At 46.2% G+C, this 14,625-nt stretch overlaps 1 protein-coding gene across 5 annotated transcripts in view; it reads right to left on the bottom strand.

The window, feature by feature from the left end:
- Positions 1 to 2,455, bottom strand: part of LOC123111335 (vacuolar protein sorting-associated protein 32 homolog 2) — a 4,651-nt gene extending 2,196 nt beyond the window's left edge. Inside the window, exons 1-4 of one of the 5 annotated variants that reach the window (XM_044532107.1) lie at positions 2,202 to 2,455; positions 1,981 to 2,090; positions 1,053 to 1,126; positions 715 to 852 (exon numbers count right to left, since the gene is read on the bottom strand). In XM_044532107.1, coding sequence (XP_044388042.1) covers positions 715 to 804 — 90 coding nt within the window. In that variant the 5' untranslated portion in view covers positions 805 to 852; positions 1,053 to 1,126; positions 1,981 to 2,090; positions 2,202 to 2,455. Of the gene's footprint in view, positions 1 to 714; positions 1,016 to 1,052; positions 1,127 to 1,980; positions 2,091 to 2,201 lie in introns of those variants that run through there. The other 4 variants (XM_044532103.1, XM_044532108.1, XM_044532106.1 and 1 more) reach the window with 4 other exon arrangements.
- Between the last annotated feature and the right edge of the window lie 12,170 nt (positions 2,456 to 14,625).

The following is a 14,625-nucleotide window of genomic DNA, read 5'->3' as shown; positions in this document are numbered from 1 at the left end:
GGGGGGGGGGCAGCCTTAAATAGGAAAACAAGAAACAGGGTACAACAGTGTCAGCATCATATGTCCTCAAAGCAGTTGAGCAAAATTTGACTAGGCCGATACAGTTGACCATACCTTCAATTCAACCAACTAGACACATGACAACTAAGGCCTTGTACAATGCAAGGTGCTTAGGGGAGCTGCTTAAAGAAATAAACCAGGCTTTACTTAAGCACCGGTGCTTATTTGTACAGGGTAGATGCTTAGTTCGGCGTCTCTCCTGTAGAAATAGGCACTGGTGCTTCAGAAAAACCGCTTTATTTTTCTAAGCACCTAGCATTGTACAAGGCCTAATGGTCAAAATCCGCAACCAACTGGCCGGTTTGTCATGTACAAAAAGAAGACCTTTTAAGTATTGTTTTCTTCCATTCTTGTGTTCTGGAAATCCATTGGACACAGAAATACCCACATCTGCATTCAGTACTCAAGCTTTTACTATTCACTTGGGTGATACACGGTATCGAGGTTTTTCTTTCTTTACACAAGTGACCAATTGCTCTGTTGCGAATTAAAGACCACATTTCTTGAAGAGAACTATTTAGAAATGTCCCCTAACTCCCAAGCCCAAAATCCAACCCTATCTTGACAACTCGAAGGAAACAGAAGAGCAGAAGGTAAAGGTTGATCGATATAAGAAAAACAGGCAAACATTTAAATGGAAAAAGGGGTGGAGACCTCATGTAGTCGATCCAAGGTGGGGAGGGAAGAAGAGGCAGCCTCCTTCTTCTTCTTGCTCTTGGTCTTCGATATCAGTTTCTTCAGCATCTTCTTGTCACGCCCTTCTCCTGATCCTCACTCTTAGATGATGACGGCCTGTGTATGAAGATATAGGTGAATATGAATGGGAATGGTGTTTGCAGTAGCGGTGTCTGGGTGAGGATCAGGAGGGAAGAAGTAAGGGGAAAGGTGGTTCCTTGAGACTAGTAGGAGGAGAAAGGCAGACAGGGCCATTAGCATGTGACGGAAGATTCTCAGCTTATGAAAAGAAAGAGTGCCACTTTCAGTGAGATCACCATCTTAGGATAGATGCCACATCCCCATGTTTTACAGTTTGCCTACTTGCGACCACTTTCTGCTGAGCAGGTACCTTTGTTTTTAGAAAATGCATAGATAAGAATAAAAGGATAAATAAATTAAGAGTAATTATGACAGAAACAACACTTGGATGGTATAAAAAATATATGTAGCAGGTATGTGGGATTAGGTTTGAGTTGCATCCGAGACATATATTTGGCATCTTGCTGCGCTCAGCATTCATATGGTTAGTTGACAGACACTAGATACATAGCTCGAAACAACATTCTACACCTCTACTAGCCGGCCCATCTTTTTTTTTTTGAGCATCAGTACAGACACAAGCGCTCATATACACGCGCATACACTCATCCCTATGAACGCACACACGCACACCCTACCCCTATGAGCACCTCCGAGAGACTGAGCCGGCATATCATCTTGAGATTTACGAAGCCACCATAGGCGCCTCGTCATCGACGGGAACGTCTCCTCCCACTGAAAGCGCATCGCCGAAAATCCTGAAATAAATCCAGGAATAATGCGAGCACCAGGATTTGAACCCTGGTGGGCTGGGGATACCACTGTCCACCTAACCAACTCAACCACAGGTTGATTCGCAGCCGGCCCATCTATTTTGAGACATATCACTCCATGCTTGTTACTTGAGACAAATGTGATAAAGTAAAGCGGTAAACTAAACCATCTTTTTTCCTTTTGGGTGGAGTAGTTGAGCTGACATTCTCTAACTACGCAAGTTGTGACGATGAAAGCTAGTAGGCCATATCATCTGCGCTGGCTCTACGATAAAGCATGAAATGCGCCTTGCTAAATTTCTCGATACAATAATTTATTCCATGACCTCTTTCTTCAAGAACCGCCCATTCTTTGCACACAAAAAGGGCTCAGAAACAGAAACAATCTTACCCCCTCTTCTGTTTTCCCTTCAAAGTCCAAAGTAGGTTAGAAAAAATTCCCCACCTGCCTGCACAACGACAAGCTGGAAATCCGCGGGCTCCCGCCGACGAATCCGCGGGCTGCAAATGCGGAGCCGGAACAGCAGAGATAGACGCCCGCTTATATATCCGGAAACTTAGAAGCAAGGGTGGGCGGGGAATTAAAATCGACGGCAGCATCCGCACGCGTACCAGTCTTACTGCCGAGTCGATGCCACCGATCCGAGCTGCCGCGTCAGCCCATCTTGAACCGAAGGGCGCCGCATTTCTCGCCGGAGTGGAGACGTGGGGAGCAGGAGATGGCTTCTGGTATCGGCCTAGGCGGCGCAGTGCGTACCGTGTGCTCTGTGGGCGGGCAGGACCACGGTGGTCGGTGATCTAGTGGAGTGGAGGCGGACACGATTGGGATGCTGGGAATTTCTGAGTAGGCCGTTTTCCGTTTACAGGGAGGAGGGAGAGAAAAGACCTCTGTGGCATGCAGTGCGGCGGCTAATCCTATATGACGCCCGCGTGCAACGTATAGTTGCGGCTTCCCAGAGGACTCCTCCAGACGGCCCGGCCCACGTAATAGCTGTTTTGTTTCGATCTTTTTCTCTCCGAAATCATTAATTCTGGATACTCATTGCAAATCACTACCACCTTCATAGGTTGCGATAAGTGGCGCGCTGCATGTGAGTCACTCGTTGCAATCTGTGAGTTTTCCCTTTTTTGTAGATCCGTTTATTCAAAACGTTTTATCTCTTAAACCATGCATTCAAATCTCAAACTGTTTTCATCGCCGGATTCCTCGCGTCAAGATTTTCAAAACTACTCCCTTCGTCCCAAAATATAAGAATATTTTTTACACTATACTAGTGTAAAAAAAATCTTATATTTTGAGACAGAGGGAGTAGATCCCATGTTGATAAGTTTTGACGAACTTTTTTTACGAAGAAAAACCGAATGAAGAAACCGAACCGGAAGCACGAGTTTTTTCCCTTTCCGAAAAAGGCATGCGTCGTGTCTCTCGGGAAATCACAACTGTGCCTCTCGCGGAAGCAAAACCGTGCCTCTCGTGGAAGAAAAAAAAAGAGAAAACGCTTTTTTTTCGTTTCCGAGGAGGCACGGCCGTGCCTCTCGCGAAAGCACAACCATGCCTCTCACGGAAACAAAACCGTGCCTCTCGTGAAAAAACAGAAAACATGTTTTTTTTCGTTTCCGAGAGGCACGACCGTGTCTCTCGCGAAAGCACAATCGTGCCTCTCGCGGAAGCAAAACCGTGCCTCTCGCGGAAGGGGAAAAAACAGAAAACATGTTTTTTTTCGTTTCCGAGAGGTACGCCCATACCTCTAGTGAAAATACAACCGTGACTCTCGCGGAAGCAAGACCATGCCTCTCGCGAAAGAACAAAAAACAGAAAATACGTTTTTTTCCGGAAAGTTTCCGAGAGGCACGGCCGTGACTCTCACGAAAGCAAAACCGTTCCTCTCGCGAAAGAAAAAAAATAAAACGCGTCTTTTCACGCAATTTTTTTTTTATTTTTTTATCCAAAAGCTAAGGAAGACCGGTGGAAAACCGAAGCATCAAAAAAAGACGGAAAAAACCGTTTAAAAAGCCGAAAACATGTGCGAAAAAAATTCTAAAGGGAGCACCCAGAGCGCGACACGTGGCGGATGGCTGAGAGCACGCCAAGTGGCCCTGATCGTTATGAGGCTCCCGAAAGAGTGCTCGTTAACTAAGTTGCTCCCTTTTCTCTCTTTTTCTGGTCTTGGGTTTTGTTCTGTGTTTTTGCCTTTTATTTTTTTCACATTTTTTTGTAGTTTTTTAATATATGATGACCATTTTTTCAAATATACACTAAACGTTTTTAGAGTGCGGTGAATATTTTTTAAATGAGCTATTTACATGCAACCATAACTTGAAGGCAACTTATAAAAACTTACGACAACTTTTGAGTTTTTCAACACAGACCCACAACTTCTGGACGAATTCTCAACACAAAATCCAAATCTGCCGGTGTACACCTTCTAATAGGCAATCCAAGTGATTGGGCCTACATGTCATGCTGTAGGTGGCAAGTTCGGCCTGCGAAAAGTCAAGCTACCCCTCCAGATTTGCCTCCGACCCCCCCCCCCTGTTCGGCCGCCACCCTGCCGACCCCGGCGCCGTCCACCGCCCACCACAGCTAGATAGATCATTCCCCGCCGGAAAAAAGAAGAGGTTTCGCCGAGGCAGCCTCTCCGCCGCTATCCGGGCAACTTTTCCGGCGTTCCGGCCGCGCAGGGGTAGTACACCGGCGGTTTTGCGCCCACCCTGCCTACAAGGTGTTCGGTGATTTGCCCAGCCTGGCGATGGACTCCGAAGATGAGGAGGCGCTTGCGGTGTTGCTGGAGGAGGAAGCTGAAGCCGAAACACGCCGAACCATGCCGAACTATGTGATGAACTAATTGATTTCTATTTGTATGCAAAAATTCACGCCGAAACAAGCCGAACCGTGCCGAATATGGGCCAATTCACGCAGATATCGGGCCGTTTTTGGATACAATTGGGCCGAATAGTGGGCCGAAATCGGCGCCTGGGGGCGACGGCTGCGTGCACAACCGCACCCAGCGCCGAGTATGCCGTCGGCTCACCCCCATGTCGCTCTTTTTCGGCGCCCTGAAGACCGAACGGCTGGAGATGCTCTTACTCAAAAGGAGAATGAATATCAACGACCAAATCCTCTCTCCCTCATAAAAAGGAATCCATTTTCTGCTCATTGTAGGGTGTGGCGGTTGGACAGCGATCTTCACGTAATGGCCCTCCTATAGTTCTGCCTGCTGGCTACTCACCGTAGCCGACTCTCTGGGTCCGACATGAGTTACACGACCATCGGGCCGCTTTGCCTCTGACGGCTTATCCGATTCCGCCATGACCACCTCGCCTCCGACTGCTCTCTGACTCCTCCACAGACGCCTCGGCCAAGATTCTCTCCCGTTGCTATCTCTATTTTTGTTATTCAGTGCTCCTTTCTGTTTGTCATGCGAGTTGCCCAACTTCAGACTGCAATAACAAGCGGGTCATTTACTCTGTTCTTCAGACTGCAAAGACAAGATCATAGCAACCGTACACATCCCTAGTAATAAAGCACATGTACTAGCAGGAAGTAAGTTTTGTTTTGAGTGTCGACCCCATTTCCCCCAAACACTTGGTGATAGCATTTTATTTCTCAGTTTTATATGGCATTCATCTGTTAATTTTTTTATTTTAGGCAGCGGTATACCAATTAGTTTTTGCCATTTGACGGTTTCATGTATGTCATTCAAGTTTGGAAGCTGCTAAGGCCTTATACAGTGCAAGGTGCTTAAGAGAGGTGTTTGGAGAAATAAACTAGGCTTTTCTTAAGCATCGGTGCTTATTTGTACAGGACAAACGCTTAGTTAAGCATCTCTCTTGTAGAAATAGTCACTTATGCTTCAGAAAAACCCGGTTTATTTTTATAGGCACCTCCCTAAGTGTCTAACATTGTACAAGGCCTAACAGTACATGAGGAGTAACATTTTGTGATGGCCAGAACTACTACTACATGTTTAGAAATAGTTGTAACACACTCACTTTATTATTATGTGATGCAAGAAATTGTAAATATGTTCTATCTAAATATGTTCCACAATGTACGAACTTTTGCGTACATTTAAAGTTTGAGACGATGTTATGGAAAAATTAAATTTTTCAGCCTAACTTCAAGTATGAGAAAGAAAGGTTCGCTACTATTAGCTATAGTTCTTTTAGATGAGTTGGAAATTTATTGTCAAAACATTGTTTGATGCACTGATAATTCATAGATGATGCTTCCGCTTTAGTACATTTTTATTTGCTATCACATGTATGTAATATAGTTGTTATCTTTTCCTTGCAATTTTTTTGCTAACATTTCCCGCCGCAACGTGCGGAGTATCTTCTAGTTTATTGAATGTGTGTAATTTAGCATCAGGCATAAGACGTCCTCGTTTCCCAACGTCGCGTTCGCCTGCTGTAAGGGCATATTTCTCCCTAAGTAGTTTTGGTGATTGATGATAGTGCATTTGCAGACTAATCGTATGCATTGAGCATTTCAGATATCTCATGTCTAGGCACAAGACGATTCGGTGCCCCTCGGAGCCTATCGAAGACGGTTGTTCTTTACGTTTCTTTTCGGTGGATTTGAGTCGTAGAAAAGTCGTACTATTAAGAGGGGGTCCGCTTCGGAAAGGTTAGGGTGGAATCAACACGTACACATATGTTCGTTTGCACCACCTTTTCTTCACCTCAATAGAGCATCGTCTGTTTATCCATGTCTCTGCGATATGTAGGCTGCCAAATGCTAAAGCCTTTGTGCCGTGCGGTAATACTGCTCAGGGAGCGGTAGTACCGCAGGGGCCATTGGTAGTATCGCTCCTGTGAGCGGTAGTACCGGTGCCTCCAGCCCTGAAGCTGATGCACGCAGAAGTAGGCATGGATGTAATTTTTTACATCCGCCCTTACGCGGTAGTACCGCGACGGCTGTCCGGTACTACGGTGCCGGACTTTTGCACTGACCCAACCTCAGCGGAAGTTGTTACGGAAGTAATTTATCACGTTCGTGCATTTTCAGCCCCAATTGATGCCTGCCTTACGGTAGTACCGTAGGGGCGCGCGGTAGTACCGCTTCGGCGGTTCTACCGCTCGTTGCCCTGTGCAACAGGTCCTCATCTGGTCACTACTGCGCAAGTGGTAGTACCATACCTTGCAGTGGTAGTACCGCAACCCTTTGCGGTAGTACCGCGACAGTGTGCGGTAGTACCGCGCCGGGCGGGCTGAGAGAGGGGTTAACAGTTGGATCTTTCCCCCCACTATATAAAGGGGGTCTTCTTCCACAAGAAGACCACATCTTCCCTCCCCAAGCTCCATTGTTGCTCAAACCTCCATTTTCGCCCGATCTCTCTCTCTCTTGCCAATCAAATTTGTTGATTTTCTAGGGATTGGTTGAGAAGGCCCCGATCTACACTTCCACCAAGAGAAATTTGATTTCCCCCACTAATTCCTTGCGGATCTTGTTACTCTTGGGTGTTTGAGCACCCTAGAGAGTTGAGGTCATCTCGTAGTCATGGTGTCGTTGGGAGCCTCCAATTAAGTTGTGGAGATAGCTCCAATCTTTTTTTAAAGGTTCGGTCGCCGCCTTCAAGGGCACCAATAGTGGAATCATGGCATCTCGCATTGTGTGAGGGTGTAAGGAGAATACGGTGGCCCTAGTGGCTTCTTGGGGAGCATTGTGCCTCCACACCGCTCTAACGGAGATGTACTTCCTCTCAAAGGGAAGGAACTCCGGTAACACATCCTCGTCTCCACCGGCTCCACTCTTGGTTATCTCTTACCTTTACTTGTGCAAGCTTTTATTGTGTTGTATCCCTTGCTTGCTCGTGTGCTTGTTGTTGTATTATCATATAGGTTTCTCACCTAGTTGCACATCTAGACAACCTACTTTGATGCTAAGTTTAATTTGGTCAAGAAAAGCTAAAAATTGTTAGTTGCCTATCACCCCCTCTAGTCAACCATATCGATCATTTCAATTGGTATCAGAGCCTCGTCTCTTTATTAAGTACTTTATCGTCCGAAGAGTATGGTTGGCACCGGAGACGAGGGGGAGGAGCACTTCGGTGTGAATCCGTCCTCGCCTATGGCCGATGGGGGATCCTTGATCTCTCATGAGGAGTTCAATGTGTCTATGGACACATTGAAAACCTCCATGACGGCCGAGGTTAAAGGCATGTTTAAGGAGTTTCTTGAAGGCCTTAAATTATCCACCGCACCGTTGGAAGTGGTTGATCCCGCTAACAAGGTGGTGGATGCTAACTCCAAAAAGGGGGATGCTGCTTTAAGCATCATTTAAATCATAGTTCTACTAATCTTTGGAGAATCATTGAGCAAGGTTTCTACCCGCACGATCCAAGCAACTTCACTCCTAGAGAAGTCGTGGATCATCAATTTAACGAGTCTGCTCTCTTCATTCAGCAAGAAGCTATTCCTCCCAAAGATATTGCACATCTCCGACCTTTCGCCGACGCCAAGGAAGCATGGGAGCATGTTGTTTCCTTGTACAAGGGAAGCGCAAGCATTCAACGCTCAAACTTTGAAGTGGTACAAGATGAAGCCGATGAGTTTGCCATGATTGAAGATGAAGAACCTTGAGAGCTTTATCAAAGATTAACTACTCTCGTGGTCTCACTCCGAGATCATGGGAGCAAGGATACAATTGACAATTGGATCAAGCGCAAGTTTCTGAAGGCCATGATGCCTTACCATAAGGCCATGTCCTCTGTCATCCGTCAAAGGTCGGACTTCCACGCCTTGTCCTCCAGTGAAGTGTTGGATGAGTTTGTTGCAATGAGGATCTTGGACAAGGCCGCCGATAATGCAGTATTGTGTGCTCAATGATCAAAGAAGCCCAACCTTTCTTTGAAGGACAAGGCTAGTGCGGAAGAAGAGGATGAACAGGAAGAAGAGGAGAGTTGCCCCGAAGACACCAAATATGGCTATCATGAGCACATGGCTCTTGCTTCACGACAATTTTGGGGCAACAAGAAGAACGCAAGGCTCAACTTCAACAAGAACAACTCAAGTGGCACCAAGGGCAAGCAACGTGTGAGGACGTGCTATAATTGTGGCAATTTGAGTCACTTTGTTGTGGATTGCCCTTACGAGAAGAGGGAAGACAATGGTGACAATCTTATCCGAAAAGACAAGGCCAAGTCTTTCCCCAACAAGAACAACTTCACCAAGAAGACTCGTCCCAAGGGGTTGGTGGCACAATAAGAGTACAATGAGGATGATGATGAATATAGTGAGACGGTTGGCATGGCCTCCGTTGCCATTGCAACAACTCCACGGGTGTCCCTCTTTGATTCACCCAACGAGAGCATCACCGCCAAGTGCCTCATGGCTAAAGCCACCAACAAGGTAACCCCCAAAATCAACCCATGGGAGGAGGAGGAGAATGAATTTGAGTCTTTCATGAGTATGCTCAAAGATAAAACCAAGAAGCATTTCACTGCTCTCTTGGAACAACTCGGTGAAGCCAATGACATGATCGAGGCTCACGAAGAGACCATCTCTAAGATGGAAGGGCATAGTCATGACTATGCCGATGAGATATCGAATCTCTCTAATGCGCTTGAGGAAGAGCGTGGTCATTGTGTGGCTCTTGAGGAGTCACACAACGATGATCATGCCAAATTAAAGAAAGATCTTGATCATGCTCTTGTTGTCTCTCGTGTGCTCAATTCCAAGAAGGCCAAACTTGGGGTTGACCATGCTAGACTCAAGGACGAGTTTGATCTACTTGACAAGGCTCACAAGGCCTTGAAAAGTACTCATGCTAGCCTCAAGAAGTCTCATGATCAACTCCAAGTGAAGCTTACCAAGGAGAAAGCCACATTTTCTCATATGCTCTTAATTGATAATGCAAATGCTACTAACCTGTGTTGTGAGCATGTGCATCTTGTGGAGGAGAATGCCAAGTTTAAGGAGCAACTTGAAAAAGGCCTTATGTATTGCATACAAGGTGAGAAGAACCTCAACAACCTTTTGAGCAATCAAAAGGAAGTTGTGGCCAAGGAGGGGATTGGGTTTGCACCCAAATCCAATAATAATAAGAAGAAGAATGACAAGAACAGACAACCTCATCCTCTCAAGCAAACGTTTGTGAAGGAGGGAGAGGGTACTCCTAAGGATAAGAAGAACAATGCGAAGGGTGGTGGTGTCAAGAAGGGCAATGCCACTCCTTCCAACGAAGCCGACGATGTTAACCCTTCTTATGTGTTATGTCGTGCTAGTGATGGGAATGTTTATGCCAAATTTGTTGGTTCTTCTTATGAGTACATTGAATGGTCTATTTGGGTTCCTAAGACCCTTGTTGCTAACATCAAAGGACCCATTACAAAATGGGTACCTAAAACCAAGCATTGATCTCTTGTGGGTATTTGCTTCCGGTGGGGGATCATGGTTGCTCGATGGTGGAGCCACAAGTCATATGACCGGAAGCAAGGACTTGGTGGTGGACATGCACAAGGTTTCATCTATGCCCATCAATGTTGAATGGGGTGATGCCTCATCTTCTAAGGTATTGGGTCTTGGCAAGGTTGTCATTTCTCATGATCTCACGATTGAGAAAGTCATGCTTGTTGAGTCCCTTGCATACAACTTACTTTTCGTTTGTCAACTTGCACTCATGGGCTTTGCCACTTTCCTTGATATTGATTATGTGGCCCTCTTGTGGAGCAAGACTCTTAAAGTAGCCTTTGTTGGGCATGTCGAGAACGGTCTTTATGTGATTAACTTTTTGGAGTGACCCACTAAGAGCGCGACATGCCTAATGGCTAAAGTTGACGTGGGATGGCTTTGGCATCGCCGTTTAGCCCACGTCAATATGGGATATTTGCAAAGTATTCTCAAGGGGACCATGTCCGTGGACTAACAAATGTTAGTTTTGCCAAAGATCGTGCTTGCAGTGCTTGTATCGAAGGAAAGCTACATGAGACGGCTCACCCTCCCACGACTATCATCTACTCGACGAGGCCTTTGGAGCTCCTTCACATGGATCTTTTTGGGCCTCCATCCTTTGATAGTCTTGGGGGTAGAAAGTATTTCTTGGAGATTGTGGGTGATTATTCAAGATACACGTGGGTGTATTTCTTCAAGAGGAAGAGTGAGACCCAAAAACCATCATCAACTTTGCAAATGAAGCTCAACATCAACACAATGCAAAGATTTTGATGATAAGAAGTGACAACGGCACCGAGTTCAAGAACTACACCTTGGATGAGTTTCTTGGTGATGAGGGGATCAAGCATCAATATTCCACACCTTACACCCCTCAACAAAATGGTGTAGAGGAGAGGAAGAACCGGACATTGATGGACGCGGCAAGGACCATGATGGCGGAGTTCAAGTCTCCATACAACTTTTGGGCCGAAGCCATCAACACCGCTTGTCATGCGTCCAATCATCTCTATCTCCGCAAAGGCTTGAAGAAGACTCCATATGAGATACTTACCGGCAACAAGCCCAACCTCAAGTACTTCTGGGTGTTCGGTTGTAAGTGTTTCATTCTCAAGAAAGGTGTCCATTTGTCTAAATTTGAGGCTAGAGCTCATGAGGGCATATTTGTTTGTTATGTTACAAACTCTCAAGCTTACCGTGTCCTCAACAAGTCCACATGAATAATAGAGGAGATGTGTAACATGGAGTTGATGAGAATAACAGCTCCCAAGTGGAGCAAAGTGGTACTTGGATGGAGGTGATGAAATTTCTCTCCAAGCCATAAGAAGAATGGGTGTTGGCCATATCCTACGCATTGAGGAACCCCTTGTGGCTGAAGGAGAAGTACAATGTTCCACTCAAGTGGAATCATCACCAACCCAAGACCCACACGCTTCCGAAGAACAAAGTGAAGGCCCTCAACCAAATGAACAAGATCAAGGGCAAGATCAACCTCAAGATGGTGGTGATCCACCAAGTGATGCCCAGGGTCAAGTTCTCGCTACCGAGCAAGATCAAGATCAAGAACAAGCTCAAGACGACGGTCATGATGATCAAGTTACCGCTCCTCAACTCTCTCTTGAGGAGCAATTGGAGCATCGTGCCGCCAAGATTGCTTCCAAGCTCGCTACCAAAGAGCATCTCATGAAGAATGTGCTTGGAAGCTTAAGAAAGGGGGTAAGCACTCATAGACAATTAGCAAACTATTGTGAACATCATGCGTTTGTTTCTCGTGTTAAACCCCAAAAGGTCTATGAGGTGCTCGAGGATCCGGATTAGCTTAATGCCATGCATGAAGAACTCAACAACTTCGAGCGCAACAAGGTGTGGAGATTGGTGCCAAGGCCAAAGGAGAACCATAATGTCATTGGACCCAAATGGATCTTCAAGAACAAGCAAGATGCTCACGGGATTGTCATTCGCAACAAGGCTTGTTTGGTGGCACAAGGCTACTCCCAAGTCGAGGGTATCAACTACAGTGAAAAGTTTGCTCCCGTTGCTCGCCTTGAATCTATTTGTTTATTGCTTGCTTATGCTTCTCATCATAACTTCAAGTTGCAACAAATGGATGTGAAGAGTGCTTTTCTTAATGGTCCTCTTAATGAGTTGGTGTATGCCAAACAACCCCTGGGGTTTGAGGATCCCAAGTTCCCCAATCATGTGTACCAACTCGATAAGGCGCTCTATGGACTTAAACAAGCCCCACGTGCATGGTATGACCACCTTACCGAGTTGTTTCAAGATCGTGGGTTTGAAATTGGGAAGTTGACCCCACTCTTTTTACTAAGAAGGTCAAAGGGAGTTGTTTGTATGCCAACTATATGTTGATGATATTATCTTTGGTTCTCCTAACAAAGCCTTCAATGATGAATTTCCCGCACTCATGACCGCGGAGTTTGACATGTCCATGATGGGAGAATGGAAGTTCTTTCTCGGGTTCGAAGTCAAACAAATAAGAGAAGGAATCTTCATCAACCAAGCCAAATACACTCAAGACATGCTCAAGAGATTCAAGCTAAGTGATGTCAAGCCAGCTTTTACACCAATGCCTACCAAATGCCAACTTGAAAGTGGTCCAAATGGTAAAGCGGTGGATCAAAAGGTATATCGTTCTATGATTGGCTCCTTGCTTTACCTTTGTGCATCTAGACCAGATACCATGTGGAGTGTGGGAATTTGTGCACGGTTTCCAGCCTCACCTAAGGAAAGCCAGTTTGTGGCGGTCAAGCGAATCTTTTGATATTTGGCTCATACCCCAAACTTTGGCTTATGGTACCCTAGAGGAGCAAACTTCAATCTCGTGGGATTTTAGGATTCGGATTGGGCGGGAGACAAAGTGGATAGGAAGTCAACTTTCGGAGGGTGCCAATTTCTTGGTTGCTCTTTGGTGAGTTGGTCTTCTAAGAAGCAAAGTTGTGTATCTCTCTCCTCCATCGAAGCCGAGTATGTGGCCGCCGGTCATTGTTGTGCTCAACTTCTATGGATGAGGCAAACTTTAAAGGATTACGGTATCATTTGTGACAAAGTGCCTCTTTGGTGTGACAATGAAAGTGCCATCAAGATTTCTCTCAACCCGGTGCAACACTTCAAGACGAAGCATATTGAGATTTGGTATCACTTCATTCGGGATCACATTAAGCGAGGGGAGATTGATCTTGACTATGTAAACACTCATGATAACCTTGTAGATATTTTCACGAAGCCTTTGGATGAAGGAAGATTTCGCGAGTTAAGACATGAGCTAAATATCATAGATTTGAGCAATGTAGCCTGAAACTTTGCACACCCCACCATACTCATCATGTTTTCTTGTTTAGGTGAAGGCATGGACATAGGGGGAGTGTTGTTCTCTTAATGAACTCTCCCTCCCCATTATGCATAAATTGATCAACTCTTTCACATTTGCCATTTTTGATGGTACTTGTGCTTCAAAGACGAGTTTTGGTCATGGGCCCAAGGATAATTCTTCGCGGTGCCATACCAATTGACTCAAATATAGGTGGCTCCAGCCACCGCCCTCTCTTCATGTGAGGTTTTGGTTCGTTGTTTGGTCCTCGTTTTTCTCTTTGCTTATCTTTTAGATTTCGTTTGTGGTTGAGTTGCTTCGGTTGTGCTCTCTCTTGTGTGTCCTTTTGCTTGAAGCTCTTTGTTTTTCGTCGTGCCTTCGTTCGTGTTGCAACGGTCGTTTTCTTTCTCTCTTGCCAAAACCTACACTTTCTTGGGAATGTGGTACTACCGTGGCATGCCACGTTACTACCGTTGGAGGTGGGTTGCTCATGTTCTTGCACATCTGCGACCAGGCACGATACTACCGCCTCCAGCATGGCAGTAAATGTTTTACTGCCGTTGGAAGAGCAGTACTACCGCCCAATGTGCGGAACTTCCGATCGGGCTGTACTACCACGATGGCCTATGGTACTACCGCGCCATCCAGACCGCGTGGGGGTTAAGCGCGGGCAGGGGGAGTTCCAACTCCCCCATACCCATTCATCTCTTCTTCCCCTCACGTCTCTCTCTCCTACCCAAGAACGGCGCTGGAGTACCTCACCAGATCTTCGTCTCCGGCCAGTGTCCTCTTATTTCAACCGGTGGAATCTTCCCCACCTCTCCCTCTTGCCATAGACCCCGGTATCTCCCCTAGTCCTTCTCTCTTTGCCTCTCTTTTTTTGCATCTAGGTTTTGGGGGATATATGAGTTGGTCTTGTGATTTTTGGATAAATCTTTGCAAGAGGAGATTGCTGGTGGGTCCCCGTTTCGACCGTAGAAGGTCCGTTTCCTCCGTTTTGCGGTACGCCAGGCCCCTCCCGATCAACAGGACCCCGTTTCGAACGTGGCCGGTCGAACACAAGGCCGTTTCCGCTGTTGTGCGGTACGCCAGGCCTCATTTCCATCGCATGTTCCATCCAAGCCCTCCCGATGAACATGACCACACATTCCGTTCCGACCCAGCCGGTTGGCTCCCCATGAACACGATGATGACGCTGTTTCTCCGTTCCGACCCAGCCATGTACGTATGCGCGAGTAGGCGTTCGAGACCTTGCCCGTATGTATGTATGTGGCCGTATTTTCTTTCTTGCACCCTCACCGCTGTACGTACGTGTAC

The sequence above is a fragment of the Triticum aestivum genome, chromosome 5B, assembly GCF_018294505.1.
Source record: "Triticum aestivum cultivar Chinese Spring chromosome 5B, IWGSC CS RefSeq v2.1, whole genome shotgun sequence".
Classification (NCBI taxonomy): Eukaryota; Viridiplantae; Streptophyta; class Magnoliopsida; order Poales; family Poaceae; genus Triticum; species Triticum aestivum.
This window is presented reverse-complemented; position numbering and strand designations above follow the sequence as displayed.